Here is a 525-nt window from a genome sequence, read left to right on the forward strand (position 1 = left end):
CTGGCTGTCAATATGACGACCGCGAGCGACTTGACCGCCATCTACAATTGCTCCGCCTTCTTTGCTTATGCGTTCTCCATCCCGCTCCTCAAAGACAAACTTCGCTTCGATAAGGTATTTGCCGTAATTGTGGCCATTGTGGGTGTTCTCGTGGTGGCATATGGAGATAGAGACGAAGACAAGCATGCGGATGGCACCCCGGGTAAAGGAGAAGGTCAAGTAAACAATAGGCTCTTGGGCAATCTTATCATCGGTATCGGTAGTATACTCTACGGTCTGTACGAGGTACTATATAAGAAGTACGCCTGCCCGCCGGAAGGCACCAGTGCCGGACGCAGCATGATCTTCGCAAACACCTTCGGCAGTCTGATCGGATGCTTTACTCTCTTCGTGCTCTGGATCCCCCTGCCGGTCCTCCACATCCTAGGCTGGGAAACCTTCCGTTGGCCCACCGGAGAAACCGCCTGGATGCTCCTCATCTCCGTCTGTGCCAATGCCAGTAAGTCCCCATATTATAATGAAGCC

General features: G+C 52.8%; 1 protein-coding gene across 1 annotated transcript; it reads left to right on the top strand.

Annotated features, from left to right (window-relative positions):
- Positions 1-498, top strand: ANOM_011914 (putative DUF6 domain protein; the record flags this gene model as incomplete). Its single annotated transcript, XM_015557166.1, has 1 exon — positions 1-498. A coding segment is annotated over one exon (498 nt), but the record flags the coding sequence as incomplete, so codon positions are not given.
- Positions 499-525: the final 27 nt, after the last annotated feature.

This window comes from Aspergillus nomiae (genome assembly GCF_001204775.2).
Source record: "Aspergillus nomiae NRRL 13137 chromosome Unknown contig01027, whole genome shotgun sequence".
NCBI lineage: Eukaryota > Fungi > Ascomycota > Eurotiomycetes > Eurotiales > Aspergillaceae > Aspergillus > Aspergillus nomiae.